General features: G+C 46.1%; 1 protein-coding gene across 7 annotated transcripts in view; it reads right to left on the reverse strand.

Moving 5' to 3' along the window:
* LOC126470365 (thrombospondin type-1 domain-containing protein 7A-like) overlaps window positions 1-13,050 on the reverse strand; it is a 1,214,159-nt gene that overhangs the window by 245,346 nt on the left and 955,763 nt on the right. For all 7 annotated transcript variants that reach the window (XM_050098173.1, XM_050098171.1, XM_050098172.1 and 4 more), the window contains one exon: window positions 7,737-7,892. In XM_050098173.1, the coding sequence (XP_049954130.1) occupies window positions 7,737-7,892 (156 nt within the window). The remainder of the gene's footprint in view (window positions 1-7,736; window positions 7,893-13,050) is intronic.

Consider the following 13,050-nt stretch of genomic DNA (forward strand, 5'->3'; position numbering starts at 1 on the left):
CTCGACGAGGTAAACGTTGGTAGTTGCTAGCATGGAAGCAAAGTTGGTCTGTCTTCTGGAGCAACAGCAGCAGCTCATGCGGCAGCAGCGGCTCCAGTTAGACATCTTACAATCGTCGCTGCAGTTTGCTAATGGGCAAAGTCGATGCCACAACAGCTTCCGAGTCCTTGGATGTCCGATGCTTTCCCACGTCCGCCGTCGTTTCAACCCTTAAATGATACTAAAGAGGACTGGAAACCTACTTACAACGGCTGAAACAACATTTCACAGCTTTTAAAGTCACGGACGACTCTTTGCAGCATTCGTTGTTTTTGTTATTCCCAACGCTACCATGTGGTCGCCTCTCGGCTGGAGTTACACCAGTAACATAAACAGCCTGATCAATTGTATCGTTCCTGGATCACGGACTTGGAAGGTCTCAGCCATCAATGCGATTTTACGTGCACCCATCAGCAGTGTAAGGCTTCGTATGCGGACTCCCTGATCTGGGATGTGGTGGTTCAGCTGGCTCTCGACCTGAGGTCCATACTGCAGCGTTGAAACTCGAAAACCCCTCCTTGGAAGAGAGTCTCCGCATTGCCCACTCCTTTGAAATTGCTCAAGCGGCTAACGAGCGTCTTATGGCGCGACCTCAGGTGGCGGCGATCACAGCGTCACGGCCTGTTCCGCCCTTGCGACGTCGACGTGGCCTTGTTTTTACGTAATTACGCTTACACCATCCGGTATAATCCCACCGCCCACCATGCTAACGTGGACGCTCCCAGCCGGCCCCGATCCTGCCTTTGACCAACAGGAGATCCTCTGCTCTCTCATTGATTCCGCCCACCGGGATGTGCTGGACGGTCTGCCTCTTATGGCTGCTCTCATTGCTGCGGCTACCCACTGCGACTCTGTCTTGTGGCAGGTTATCCACTACGTCAGATGTAGTCCGATTTCAGCCCCTGGCGCCACCTGTCCCACAGACTCTACATGGTTGACGATGGCCTTCTGTTGGCCACGGAGTTGGATGCCCATCAGGTGGTCATCCCTCCAGAATTGTGGCTTCAGGTGCTCAGTTTGTTACACCATGGCCACTGGGGTATGTCCCGTATGAAAGTTTTGGCCCGCCGGCACGTGTATTGGCCCAGCATCACTGTGTGCATCACCAAGCAGGCCGCCCCCCCCCCCCACCCCCTCCAGTAGTTGCACCCTGGCCTGTGCCTCGCCAGCCCTGGGATCGCATCCATATCGATTTTGTGGGCCCATTTTTGGGGTCCATGTGGTTACTCATCGTTGATGCTTACTCCAAATACCCATATGTTGTCTGCATGGCATCCACCACCATGGAGGCTACACTCACGGCTCTGGCCCAGGTTCTCACCATTGAGGGCCTGCCACACATGTTGGTCTCCGATAATGGTCCCCAATTCATGGTCTCCTCCTTCCACAACTTCTGTCAGGGCAACAGTCTCAAAAATATCCATAGCCCCCCTTTCCACACTTCATCCAATGGCGCAGCAAAGAGGCTTGTCTGCACTTTTAAACACCAGTTGACAAAGGCAGTTGACACGTCTTCAACCACGTCGGCCCTCACACTGTTTTTGAGCACCTATCGCACTACGCCAATAGACGGACGCAGTCCAGCACAGCTCCTTCATGGGCGACAGCCACGGACCCTGCTCCATTTGCTGACATTATCCCTCTCCCGCCCCCACTCCAGGCCCTCGCAGTGGTATGCACATGGCACGGCCGTGTGGGCCTGCGAGTATAGGCGCCAGGCGAGTTGGACACCCGCCACGGTCGTCGCGGCCCATGGATGGTGTGTGACGTCGGTGCAGACGTCGAAAGGGTTAGAGCGCCGCCATCATAATGAACTTCACCCATGTGCCCCCATGGGACTCGCTTGACCGCCTCTTCCCTTACCTCCTTCGGCTGCGGATGTGGTCCTCGAGTCACTGTCCTTCCCCCGATTGCCATCTCCCAGCAGGCCTGCCGCCGGCCCTCTCCAACCCCAGGTGGATTGGCGGCTCCCTCCCCCGCCCTACTCTCTGGATTGGCTTCCATGGATACCTCGGGCGTCCCTTCCTCCCCGCCAACAGTGGTCTCTCCACTGCTGTACACCTCGGCACTGTCTGGGGCGTTTCTGCCCCGACGCGCAAGTTTCAGGGGGGAGGGATCTGGTACCATGTGCCTCGGAATTTCAATCCCCGCCAGACGTCATGGACGTCGAAGACCCCTAGAGGTCTCTGCACCATCGCACCGTAAGCTGTGGCGGTGCGCGCGTCCTGGCCCGAATTTAGTGTGAGGGCGCCACGGTGGAACACGTGGTTCCAGCGGCCAATAGCGGCGCCCCCAATAGAGTACTTAAGCGCCTGCCTGTCGCTCAGCCAGTCCAATCCAAAGCCCACAAACGCCTCCGCCTCCTCAAACTCCTCTCTGGCCGGACATGGGGGTGCATCGCTCTGCCATCCTCCACACCTACAAATCCTTAATCCGTCCCATCCTCTGTTATGCCAGTTCTGCCTGGATATCTGCCCCCCCCCCTCCTCCAATTTCTATAAGTCCCTCCAGATCCTTGAGGGTCATGCACTCTGACTCGCCTTCCGTATACACCTCCTGTCCCCCATGTGGATCCTCTATGATCTCATTCCTTTCCCCAATCTGCTCCTATTCCTCGAACATATCTGCATCCTCTACACCTCACGCCGCCTTGATCCCCCTCAGCCCCTGGTTGCTCCTCTCCTCTCCCATCCCTGCCCCTGCCACGTCTTCACTGTTGTGTCCCCCCTACCCTCCATCTCTACACCCTTAATCTCCTTTCCCAAGGTGGCTTCCATCAACTCCCCCTCCTGGATGATGAACTCTCTCCCTCCATTTATCCCTCCTATCAACTCTGATCCTCACTCCCCCTCCTTTCCTCTGTCCTTTTCCCGGGCTCCCTCTGCCCCCCTTCCATCCTCTTTTTTCCCCACCTCCCCTCTCTCTGTCCCCTTCTCTCCCCCAGTCCTTTTGCATTTCCCTCCTCTGCCCCTTCTCATTCCCTCTCGCATCTGCCCTCCCCCTCTCCCCCTTTCATGAGTCCTCTCCCTCCTTGGTAACTCCCCCCTTTTCGTTTTTTCCTTCCTCCCTTCTTGTTCTTCCCCCTCCTCCAGGTCCCCCCCCCCCATCTGCCTTTGGCTCGGGAGTGTCATCTCTGTGCCGCCATTTTCGTGCAGTGTTTTACAGTGAGTGTTTTACAGTGAGTGTTCTGTGTTGCGTTTTTTGGGAAGTGTTGCGAATGGCCATCATCCTGTCGCTGGGTGTGTTTTTTATCTCTTGCGAACAGAAACCAGACTGTCGCCATGTTTTTTAATTGTGTGTGTACTATGTTACTTGTCTGATTCCTGTGTCTTTTATTAACATTGCCAACCCCTTTTACTTTCTGTTTTAACTTTCCGCATTTTTTCGCCATTTTACGCTTTAAGTCACCGTTTTATCGCCTGTTTTTCTTGTTTCTTTTCTTCTTCCCTTTGTTTAAAAAAAAAGTCTGTAGGCTGTAGAACAGCGTACTAAGCTGCTGCCAGCCCGCCCCCTTCCAGGGGAATTGAAAATCAATAAAGAAAAAAAAAAAGCTCAGCCAGCGAGTCTAATCGTTCCGTTAGTCTTGACACATCGCCAAGACAACAGACAGCGTGTTTACCGTTCTTTGTTTTCATTTCTAGTAGACGTCTTGGATTCGTTTGGTTCTCTGTCACTCTGTTACTTCTTGCGTGTTGTCGTCGTAAGGTCTCTCTCCATCGTCCGTCGTTGTTTCGTGTTCGTACTTTCCGTTCGTTTGTTTGTTCGTAACCCGCTCTCCGTTTGGTCCCGCCGCGCTATCTCGGCCACAACAGGTTACAACATTTTTATCACAATATTTAGCGGTGTTCTTTTATGCCTGACACACAGGAATGTATTGCATTCCATTTGTCTAGTAACACAACAATTGAAATGTTACATACAGTCCAGGCAACTATCTAATAAGGGAACTTTGGGAACTAGAACTACGCCATATTATTGTATGTTTCTTCATAACCACGTAACTTTAGAATGTATTTTCTAGTTTACGGATTAGTAAAGTCCGATTGTCCTCGATTTCCAGTTACCTTAAGATTAGCATCTAAAAGTGTACTTACCTATACTGGCAAAGGTTTTGTATCTGGACGCTTGCATGCGTCTTATACGTAGTCCTTGGAAATGGTGTACTCGTTGGAGCTGATTTCCATCTGTTGTGGCCAGTACCGTGTTCGTTTCTGATATGTGCAGTAATCACGAATTCAGTTTCTTGAGTTTTTATCCTATCCACCACATAACAGTAAAATTAATTAAAACAGCTGCTTTTATCTGTGTGTTTTGTGTGTTCTCGTAACGTGATTACGTGTTTTATACCTTATACACAGAGTGTAAGTGACGAAGGCTGACACGAGCCCTAGAAAATAACGTAGTTTTCCTTTTTTTTGTTAATGTTGGTTACTGCTCTATTTTCAGCAAGGGAATAATATTTATTTTATTTTAACTTAGATTTTAATGGCTGTGCTGTGAGACGTATTATTACGAGGGCGAACTGAAACGTAATGCTTCCGAATTTTTTAGATGAAAACTCTTAAACATTTTTAAATAAAAGAAACGTTACTAACATCCAACACCTTTAGTCTCAATGTGTACATATTTGCAGGCCTCTACCATTAGAAGGCTACGAATTGTAGCGTGTAACATGGCATTGTGTAAGGTAACAATGTACGCGCGTGAAAACCAGCGCGCTGTAATGGACTTCCGAATTCGTAATGTACGTCGGCACATGGACCACCCACGAGGGTTGCGACATCTGCAACAGTCCGACGTCTTGGGTCCAGTGTCATCGATCATCCTCCACACAGTTCCGACTTGGTGCCATACGATTTTCGTTTGTTTCCAAAACCTAAAAAATTCCTTCAAGGACTTCACTTTGTTAGTGATGAAGCAGTGCAAGCAGAGATGAGGTTGTGGCCCCGTCAACAAAGTCAAACCCTCTACAGGGACAGTATCAACAAACTAGTCTCTCGTTGGAAGAAATGTGTTCGTTCCCGGGATGACTATGTTCAGAAATAAATACCTTGACATGAAGAATAAAGATGTAGGATGTTAATGACTTTCGGTTTATTTAAAAAGTTTTAAGAATTTTCATACAAAAAATCGGAGGCATTACTTTTGAGCCCTCGCGTGTAGTATCAAGCAACATTATGGTTTCTTTTAAGACTAATATCTCCTTGATGACTACGATGAATCTAAAGATGTTACCTCAGAGATCAAACACAAAAAAATATCATGAGAAAAGAACATAATCTACAATGTACACAAGAAAGACATAGAGCAAAGATGCATAAAGTGGAAACAAACTACCAACAGAATTGGGAAAGAGAGATTAGTTAAACAAGTAATCAATTATAAATCAGCAGTAAAGAAAGATGTAAAGCGGTCGTGAAACGGATAGCTTCGGTAACGACGGAACATAGTAAGCATGCTCCATGAAGTGAAGAAGAAGAAGAAGAAGACTTATTCATAATTTGTGTAGGTTTGTGAAAAGTACTGCTATTTTGAATGTATGATTCTTAAGACTGATAATTTTCATGTTGTTTTATGTACAGATCTCGAACTGTATGGCCATCTCAGTCCATATACTGAAAAAGTCAAATAAATATTGTATAAAAAGGCATGAGACAGTTATAAAACAATTTTAAAAAATATAATCTACTGAAGAATATTTTATGAAGCAAAATACTCCGATTATAAAAAATTTCCTTAGACACTTGTTCGCATAAATTTGTCGAGAGGCTTAGATTACAAAGTCGTTCGTAGTCATTCCGTCAGTATACTGAAAGAGTAGGGTGATCTATACTCATAGCTGTACACCGAAATTTGTAATGAAATTTAAATTGAGGAAAATGAACTAGATGATATTTTAGTTAACATAAAATACCAGTGCCAATTGGTATTTAGCGCAAAATGTCGGGCCCCTGGACCTGGAACGACTACAACAACATCGATTCAACGGCAGCCAAAAACACAGAAAAGTTTTAAATACTTTGTAATTCCGGATTTCTAACCCAGACTGAAGTCAAGTGCATCAAAATTCGTTTCATTAGAATATGTGTCACAAAATGAAATTTTGTAGTTAATTAAGATAAGGGAAGTTCACTCCACTCTTCAACTGTGGAAAAGGTCTGAATTAACTTCTTATTAACACTTTCACTGCGGCTGACGCCGATAAGCGTCACAACAAGCCACGAGCCAGTGCGGCTGACGCTTATAAGCGTCCGCTCTCACTGTCGGATTACTCAGTCTAGTTTCAGCGTCTAAGCTAGCATTAAAGCGTGTAAACTTTTATTTTGCGTGGTCAGTTACCGAACGTATATTGTTCGTAATGGCGGCTAATGAAACGACACCTGGACGTTCCAATGTGAAAAGGAGCAGGAAAAGTGTTAAATTGACAGAGGAACAGTTACTTAGTGTACTAGACGACAGCGATTTTCTGTGTAGTGCGGACGACGCATACCACGGAGATTGTCATTTAGAGGCTGCAGAAGAATTGCAGAGTGATGATAGCGTGGAAGCACAGCTTTCGAATCTGTTTCGTGATGGTTCCGAATCTGACAATACGTATCACGACGATTGTGTGGAAATCGACGACGAAAAAGAGCCCGACCTGTCACACGGAGATAATCCAGGGGATTCCTGGCATAAAGAACCACATAATATGCAAGCACACAAACCTGGATACTGCTTGAACTGCTGTATAATTTCCCATAAGTAGCAAAAACGCGATAATATCGGGGAAATTCCGATTATCAAAGACAACTTCTTTTATTTCTTTTGACATTGAAAGGTTTCTTTTTATCATGTGAAAGTTTTTTCCACGAGTACTCAGAAAATGAGGTTTCCTTTTGTGTTAAGTCGACTTATTTCTTATTGCGTTGTAAAGCGTTCACTTCAGTTTTTTTGCGAAAGAATTTGTTGTGCTAAATTTGTTGTAATAGCACGGCAATTGAAATGATGGGGGACACGAGAGAAGCCTCCACGTAGAGTGTGTTTCGCTTACTAATTTCTACACAGCCGGGCGTCCCATGGGCGTCTATGATAAATGTAGACTGCTAATTATCTCATACCAGGAGCAACAAACATGCTACTAAATTGACGACCTCTATCAGAGTCAATCTTAAAAATGCGCATTTGAAGTGAATATAATTTCAAATGAATCCAGTTTCCTTTTTCCTTTTTTTCTTTCTTAAGAATATGCGTTTTGGAATCCAAATTTTCCCTGTATGCAGTGGATTTGTTGCTTGTTTGAATTGTATTTTTTGTTACATTATCAACAAATCACGAGCATTTGAATGACGCCCGTGACCCCATAAGTGTCAGACAGCAAACAGACTTTAAAACATGACCACAATACAGTCGAAGATTATTTGAAGTAATGCATCTAAGGTGTCATCATTAAGTCAGTATAGAACATGATCCTACAGATCTTACAAGGTCTTGACGTCAGCATATAGCTCAGGTGTGCTTAGGAGCGTCGGATCCGAGCGGTACCTGCCGTTTCAGAGCGTTACCGGCCCGCACTCGCACGTTGACGGGCCGCACTGGAGAGCTGCGCGCCTGCAGCGATGCCGCAGCGGAAGTGTTAATGAATATTGGTTTCATCCGAAGCGCCTCCTGTTGCAGAGCAAAAATTTGCAGTGACCAAAACATAGATGTTTTATTACCTCTGGTATAAGCAAGCCTGCCGGTAGATAGTGCAGTGCTGTTGACTGGGGTGCACGGCTGCCAAGGCAGCGTCCGCCAGCTGAAACCGTGGCAGCTGTGCGTGTTGCACGGCTCGATCTGTAGCATCTCGTCCGGGTTCGGGCAGGGGTGACCTCCTGTAACACAAAAGGTTTTCGTACGGCGCACATGGTATCACACAGAAGATACGTTGTGGGAAGCCCTTCTTTAAACTTTGAACTTACGAACTAACTCATCTGAGAGCGGATATCCCCTAGGTCAAAACGTATTTTGGTGTACTTACATAAAATATGTATGAAGCAGACATTTATATGCACCACTGTGCCTTACACAGAGATCTATGCCTTTCCATGACATCCATGCCGTCCTCCGGAGCATCTCAAGAACTATGCTTCGAAAAGCTTGCCCAACACTATTGCGCAATTCTTCGTTGATCTTGTACCGCTGAGGCACATGAGACTTGATTGTTACCCATTATGTGTTGTCCGGTGTGTAAGGTCTTATTTTCGTTGTACAGTATTCAATGGGAAGTGAGACGTTGCTAAACCACGCTGAATCCAGTGGCCTCGAGGTTATTCATCAACTAAATGACACACATAAACAGCAAGGTATGCTGGAGCTCCGTTCTATTGTAATTATAACGAATTCTCGCTTCCCTTGCCTTCGAGTTGAGGTATTAAAATCGTATGCAACGTGTCCGAATAAGATTTTCCATTCATGGACCCTCGTATGAACTGAAGAGGTACCATAACTACACAGTGACTCATATAATAGCTTGAAATGGGTTCCTTTCTTGCACGTGATGGAAATTCTCTGTAGTCCAGAAAACAACGATCCTCCAGTTGGAATTGAGATGTGTCGCATATTCATAAGAAAATAACAATCTTGAGCGAGATACGGCATTTGATAATTGACTGAACGACAGTAACACACGTTTCCTACCACAGTTACTCATATTTACAGTACAACCGGTCTCTAACATTGCTAGAAACGCTTACAAGGGAGGACTTTTGCCAAAGCAGAGACACCAAAAAAAAAAAGAAAAAAAAACACTGTTTATTCACTGAATTGTACACAGTCAAGAAAGATACGGCGACCTCTCTGGCAACTGTAGGCTGTTGGCTTTTCATCTACGTTATACAGGATGTCCTTGGTAACGTGGACACTCCTCATATTTAAAAATGGTTAAACACGTCGAAAAAACTTTTTCGATCAGAAACATTACGCAAATGGCTATTAAGATGGTTAATATTATCAACGAGCTAGCGAACAGTACAATGGTATGACGTTTCGAAGATTTTGCGGCGAAGCTTTCTGATGATAAATGTGGGATCAGTACTACATGTAGAGGCCAAGGCTGTTGGAACAGTGTAGAAGTATGTTCACAGCCACTAAAACAAGATAATAGGGCTGAAATGTTTATGCACTGTGAGAATTCAGTATCATGTTAAGCGCATTTCCCCATTGTTCTTGCAAAACGTTCCGCTGAATCCAATACAAAGCACTGTATCAGTTTTAAATAAATTGGAAGGGGAGGTGGGAGAAAGAAGCGAAAAGAGAAGGAACTAATGACATCAGCTGCAGCGGGACTCTGCGCAGAACCAGCGGCGACGAGCGAAAATGGGTGACGGAGTGGGATTCGAGACCAGGATCGCTTGCTTGCTAGGCAGTTGAGTTAACCACTGTGCCACCCGAACACAGGTTTTATCGCACATGCGCTGACTATATCGCCACGCTACCCGACCAGCCCAAATACCCACCTAGCGCCACCTATACGCAGTCCCCGTCCATGTCCTCCATGCTTGCTAATTTTAGATTAGGCTGAGGGTCGAACGTAAATGTGAATCCACACTTAAGGTTATGGATTCATTTTCCATCGAGGCGAATCAATTATCATATGAATGCTTGGTGTTTTGTTCTTTCGGACACGTCCAAAAGAACAGACACTACGCATTCATATAAACATTACATCAGGCTGCTCCTCTTCTCCAGACCAATAAAATAGTGTTAGGAGTGCCTCGTGCTATTAGTTGCATCAGTGCCTCTATAGAGAATTACACTATGTGATCAAAAGTATCCGGACACCTCCAAAAAGATACGTTTTTCATATTAGGTGCATTGTGCTGCCACCTACTGTCAGGTACTCCATATCAGTGACTTCAATAGTCATTAGACATCGTGAGAGAGCAAAATGGGGGGCTCCGCGGAATTCACGGACTTGGAACATGGTCAGGTGATTGGGTGTCACTTGTGTCATACATCTGTACGCGAGATTTCCACACTCCTAAACATTCCTAGGTCCGTTGTTTCCGATGTCGTAGTGAAGTGGAAACGTGAAGGGACACGTACAGCACAAAAGCGTACAGGCAAACCTCGACTGTTGACTGGCAGAGACCGCCGACAGTTGAAGAGGGCCGTAATGTATAATCGGCAGACATCTACCCAGACCATCACACAGGAATTAAATACTGCATCAAGATCCACTGCAAGTACTATGACAGTGAGGCGGGATGTGAGAAAACTTGGATTTCATGGTCGAGCGACTGCTCATAAGCCACTCATCACGCCGGTAAATGCCAAACGACGCCTCGCTTGATATAAGGAGCGTAAACATTGGACGATTGAACGGGGGGAAAACGTTGCGTGGAGTGACGAATCACGGTACACAATGCGACGATCCGATGGCAGGGTGTGAGTATGGCGAATGCTCGGTGAACGCCATCTGTCAGCGTGTGTAGTGCCAACAGTAAAATTCGGAGGCGGTGGTGTTTTGGTGCGGTCGTGTTTTTCATGGAGGAGGCTTGCACCCCTTGTTGTTTTGCGTGGCACTACCATAGCACAGGCCTACACTGATGTTTTAAGTACCTTCTTGCTTCCTACTGTTGAAGAGCAATTCGGGGATGGCGGTTGCTCAAATGGCTCAAATGACTCTGAGCACTATGCGACTTAACATCTATGGTCATCAGTCCCCTAGAACTCAGAACTACTTAAACCTAACTAACCTAAGGACATCACACACATCCATGCCCGAGGCAGGATTCGAACCTGCGACCGTAGCAGTCGCGCGGCTCCGGACTGAGCGCCTAGAACCGCTAGACCACCGCGGCCGGCTGGCGGTTGCAGCTTTCAACACTATCGAGCACCTGTTCATAACGCACGGCCTGTGGCGGAGTGGTTTCACGAAAACATCTCTGTGATGGACTGGCCTGCACAGAGTACTGACCTGAATCCTATATAACACCTTTGGAATGTTTTGGAACGCCGACTTCGTGCCAGGCCTCACCGACTGACATCGATACCTTTCCTCAGTGCTGCACTCCGTGAAGAATGGGTTGCCATTCCCCAAGAAACCTTCCAGCACTTGACTGAACGTATGCCTGCGAGAGTGGAAGCTGTCATCAAGGCTAAGGTGGGCCAACACCGTATTGAATTCCAGCGTTACCGATGGAGGGCGCCACGGACTTGTAAGTCATTTTCAGCCAGGTGTCCGGATACTTTTGATCACATAGTGTAGTTACTCTTACTTGTACAACTGAATGCGTACCGAATTGGCTTGCCACACAGATACGTGAGACAGAACTATATCATGTTTGCGCGCCAGTTTAATAACCAGTGGTGTGAACTTCGGGCGTTCTCCACTTGCACCTGGGCAAATGTTGGTCTGGTTCTTCCCTCCCCCACCCAATTAGAAACATAACGCACACACATTAATGGTTACACAATTCACAGACCGTTGGCGTACACGATTTTGCCCTCTTAGGCTAACTGTCGATTGTGAGAACAGGATGGGAAATCGGTCACAATTGAATGATTGAAATGATTAATAAGATCGATGACCAACGTAGGACTGTGATACATGGCGGGACACAACCTGAAGAAAACGAAGAAAAAGGATAAGGCTGAGAAAATTCAAAGAAGGGATCTTTCACTCCACAGCGGAGTGAGCGCTGTTTAGAAACTTCCTGGCAGATGTTAACTGCTCGATGGAACAAGACGGGCAATGTTCCTACCGACTTAGCTAGCCAGGCACGACTCGTAACCCGCGCTCACAACTTCAGTTCTTCCATGAGTGCTGTCCCAGAAAGGTATGTCGTTTCTGCGAAGTTTGCAAAGTAGGAGAGAGGTACTGGCAGAATATAATCTAAGAGGACGTGTCGTTAATTGAGCTTGGACAACTCAGCTGGTAAGGGCTTCTTTCGCTGGAAGCAACGTCCGAGTCTGGTCTGGCATATGGCTGGTGCTATTAACTACAACCCATAGTGTTTGCTACTCGTTTCAACATATTCGAACGAGTTCGAAACGTTAGTAGTGTCAACTCTGAATAGGAGATTTTTTACGTAGCTTAGGGCCTGTTGCATACAAATTATAGAGAATTGAGACACATCGCCCACAGACATGACGACAGGTCTCATCACTTGAGACCCATTAAATTCCCCAAGACGCTAAAGGGTTAATGAAATCAATTTATTTGTAGAAATGACAACCATTTAATAAAAATGGAGGTATGACTTCATTCATTTCGTAATATCAGTCTGGTTATAGTAGTTCAGTTTTTATCTTAGCACCTTGTAATAATCTCGACAACTTTCAAACGAATCTGTGCAGAGTGTATTTCATTCTATGGCTGCATACGAAGTCTTAGACCAGAGAAGTTTTTGAATGTATAAAAGCCTCTCGCAGCGTACGTTGGTCTAAGGTAACAGTAAAATCACGCGAGGCGGGAACCTCTAGAGGCCAGCGTGGACCTTCTTCACTTCTAAGATAGCGGCAGTTCTAGACGGACGTAGGTGCAGTTGGTCTGCACAGATAAACTTTGGTTCAATGTAAGGAGCTATTAGATCTCCTCCACACAGTGTTCTGATTGTAGTTTAACCGTTCAAAGTGCCGCGGAAGGGCCTGATCAGTGATCTTCTAACAGATTGCGATTTAATAACGTAAATTGATGTAGTATTCTCTCTACTTTGAATTATGTGTCTGTAGATCAACTTGCTCTCTATTTCACATTTGTAAATATTTCGAATGGTTCAAATGGTTCTAAGCACTATGGGACTTAACATTTGAGGTCATCAGTCCCCTAGACTTTGAACTACTTAAACATAATTAACCTAAAACACCACACACATCCATGCCAGAGGCAGGATTCGAACCTGCGACCGTAGCAGCCACGCGGTTCCGGACAAAAGCGGCTAGAACCGCTCGGTCACAGCGGCCGGCAAGTGTTTCGAAATTGCTTTAATTCACTATTTAAAACATCGCGGGAGTATTTTGTTCAGTGATTTCAGATAGAATACGATA

Source organism: Schistocerca serialis, chromosome 3 (genome assembly GCF_023864345.2).
Source record: "Schistocerca serialis cubense isolate TAMUIC-IGC-003099 chromosome 3, iqSchSeri2.2, whole genome shotgun sequence".
NCBI lineage: Eukaryota > Metazoa > Arthropoda > Insecta > Orthoptera > Acrididae > Schistocerca > Schistocerca serialis.